The sequence below is a fragment of the Myotis brandtii genome, unplaced genomic scaffold, assembly GCF_000412655.1.
Source record: "Myotis brandtii unplaced genomic scaffold, ASM41265v1 scaffold4, whole genome shotgun sequence".
In the NCBI taxonomy this organism is placed as follows: domain Eukaryota; kingdom Metazoa; phylum Chordata; class Mammalia; order Chiroptera; family Vespertilionidae; genus Myotis; species Myotis brandtii.
The window spans coordinates 127338-130577 of NW_005365371.1; the positions used below are offsets into that span (position 1 = coordinate 127338).

At 47.9% G+C, this 3240-nt stretch overlaps 1 protein-coding gene across 4 annotated transcripts in view; it reads right to left on the bottom strand.

Moving 5' to 3' along the window:
* The window catches only part of HSPBAP1 (HSPB (heat shock 27kDa) associated protein 1), a 51978-nt gene extending 50498 nt beyond the window's left edge, over window positions 1–1480 (bottom strand). The window contains exon 1 of one of the 4 annotated variants that reach the window (XM_014545245.1): window positions 1162–1480. Coding sequence is in view for 1 of the 4 variants with exons in the window: in XM_005873102.2 (XP_005873164.1) it covers window positions 1162–1225 (64 nt within the window). In the remaining 3 variants the exon portion in view is untranslated. The remainder of the gene's footprint in view (window positions 1–1161) is intronic. The other 3 variants (XM_014545244.1, XM_005873102.2, XM_014545246.1) reach the window with 3 other exon arrangements.
* Between the last annotated feature and the right edge of the window lie 1760 nt (window positions 1481–3240).

The window sequence follows — 3240 nt, forward strand, 5'->3', positions numbered from 1 at the left end:
GGGGGGCTGGCCGGGGGGGGGAAGGGGGGGGGGGGGGGTCAATTGGGGAAAAAGGAGACATATGTAAAACTTTACACAATAAAAAAAATAGTTAAAAAAAGCAAAGTACAGTATAGGAAATATAGTCAATAATACTGTAATAACTATGTATGGTGCCAGGTGGGTACTTGAAATATCAGGTGGACAACTTTGTAAAGTATATGACTGTCTAGGCACTATGCTGTACACCTGAAACTAATACAAAATAATATTAAATGTAAAATGTAATTGGAAAAAAAAAGGATTATCCCCTTGGGGTACACAAGCAAGTGAGTTATAAACGCAGGAGATTTGGGTCAGATATTAAGTTATAATTTGTTTCTTCTGTTTGGAATGGTCATCTCCCCCTCTAGGCAAACATGACTTTTATCCGGAATCACATCCATCCTGGCCCCTGCTGTCTTCCAAAGACTCCCCATTACTACCACCTGAGTTTGTCACTATCTCATCCAATCATAAAGGCCCACCTCAAACTATCCCCACCTTGAAGCATTTATCCCGCCCTACTGGGGTCTCTCCTCCTGGTGACAGACCTCACCCAGTGTGTACTACTGACAGTATTCCCGTTACCACGTGTTAGTCACTGTTTTTCCTTTCTATACCTCTTTACTCAGTTGGGAAAAGGCATTGCTATAAACAATCTCTGGTCCTGCGGCAGTCCCCAGAACAGCACCAGGAACCGAGCAACCATTCCATAAATGCTAACAGGGATCTCAGGCTACTGGGCTTCCAAACCTCACCCGTCCTTTTAAGCAGGATTTCACCGAAATCAAACAAAAGCTCATAATCCCGGTTCGCAAAGGCCCCAGATATCTCCATCTGCCTCAAGAGTGGGCTCCAATTTCACACATTTAATTTTAATCCACTGTAACATTCGAAACACCGTCAGGCGTGCAACAGCGCTGGTAGGATGCGGGGATACAGGGCCTGTGCGAGGACCGAAAATCTGGATGCCACAACGTGAGAACAGCCACGTTCACTAGAAAACAATTTCCCTCACCGCTTACTGCAGGGCCAGAGAGGCCTGAGACAGGAGCCAGACCAAACGGCCACAGGAGAGGTGCCAAGAGAGCCAATTGGCACAGGGTTGTACCCACGGCCTGACCTCAGGCTGGCACCTACCTTCCTCCTCTCCACTTCCAGCTGCAGCGCCCGCAGCGGTGGTGGCCCCCGAGCCCGCCGCCATGGCTAGCACGGCTCCAGCTCCGCCCGAAACCCAAACGTGGAGTGGAGAGCGAGAGGGGTCCCAGCGGGGCCAAGGCTCTGGCTCTGCAACCCGCGCACAGAAAGGAATCCCAGCGGCTGCTACCGGCTCTTCCGGAAGCGCCGATCACGTGCAAGTCATGTGACCTGCGCTGGGCGGGGCCACGCAGGTTTGTTTTGATTCCACCGGAGCGGTAATGTAACCACGTGGTCTCGGTTGTGGTTCTTTTTGCCTTCCGCAGTTTTGTCCTTCTTTCTTTTTTAAAAATTTTGTTTTATTGCCTAAAGTATTACAAAGAGTATTACATATGTCTCCTTTTTTCCCCCTTGACATTCCCTCGGCCTCCCCTACCCCCCAGTGTCTTGTGTCCATTGGTTGTGCTTATATGCATGCATACAAGTCCTTAGGTTGATCTGTTACCCGCCCCCATCCCCTTCTTTCAATGCAGTCATTTCTTGGCTTCGTTTCTGCTTCTCCTCGTTTTCTAGTCAGATCCTTCCTTTCCGCCTTGGTGATTTCCTCTCTCCAATTATATTAGAGTTTTAGGGGATGTTTGCTTTTTTTTTTTTTGGTGGAGCTCGGAGCAGTGGAATGTGGCCCTGCGTCGGTTTACTCTGCTAACGCTCTTACCAGCCTTGGATACTAGATCGCACGCTTCTCCTCCTTTCCCTTCCCACCTGCTATGCCCTTCTGGCAGCAGCATGACTCCATTTGGTTTTCGTGGCTGCCGGGGAATATGAACCTCGATCAGATGTCCTTTAATTGTGTTCCCTGTGACTCATCTCCCCACCCAGTCACGCCAAATCGCTTAGGTTTTCAAGGGCACTAACCGGCAGCTGTGAGGCTTCTGGATTTGTATAGCAAAATAAACAACCGTCAGCTTGATCTAGAGATCAACAACCCCCACCCTTCTCGTTTACTCTTCCTCGGGTCAAAATCATAATTGGATATGGATCTGGGTCATTTGGGAACAAATCCTCCAGTGTAGGTTTTTTTCCCCTCAGCCGAGGATATATACTAGTAGAATTGATTTGAGAGAGAGAAGAGATTGGTGAGAGAGAGAGAGAAAAGAAAAGAAAGAAAGAAAGAAAGGAAGAAAGAAAGAAAGAGAATATCTGTTTCCTCCAGTAAGCTCCCAGAACCTGGATGAACCTGCAACATGTGCCCTGACAGAATGGAACCCGCAACCTTTTGGTATACAGAAGGACCCTCCAACCAAATTGGCCGCCGGGCCAGGGCACAAATCTTCCAGTTTAATGAACATATCTTTTTTTAAAATATATTTTTATTTATTTCAGAGAGGAAGGGAGAGAGAGAGAGAGAGAGAGAGAGAGAAACATCAATGATGAGAGAATCATTGTTTGGCTGCCTGCTGTACGCTGGGGTGGGGGAGGGGGCCCGCAAGCCCGCAACCTGGGCATGTGCCCTTGACCAGAATCAAACCCGAGACCCTCCATCCACTGAGCCACACCAGCTAGGGCACGACCATATCTTTATTGCTTGCTTATTGATGACAGGAAAAAAGTAGAAACATTACCTTTTACACATGAGTAAAATTGGCTAGTTTATAATCTCATTGGGTATGTAATACAAAAAGCTGATAAAAACTAGGCAGTACTTACTGTACATTAAAAATTATTTTCAAGTGGCAACATTTGGGTCCCTACTACACCTCAATTTTATTCTACCTCCCCCTATAATTTCTGAAGTTAAAAAAAAAAAAAAGAAACCCAATATAGAAGCAAGCATTAGAGCATTAGCTTGAGTGTCAACAAGTTGTTTACTAGGCACATGATGTAAAAACTTGGACACTTCCTCAAGCAACCCTGGTTCTTTGCCCAACCTCCTCTAATCCAGCCTCTCCGGCATTTTCCCGGGGCCAGCCTCCTCCTCCCCGCCGTCCCAATTCCTCACGGTCCTCCTCTGGGACGCCAGCTCCACTCCATCTCTCCCCACCCGGGGGGGCCGTCCCACTCCTGCACCCCAGCCTCCCCCAG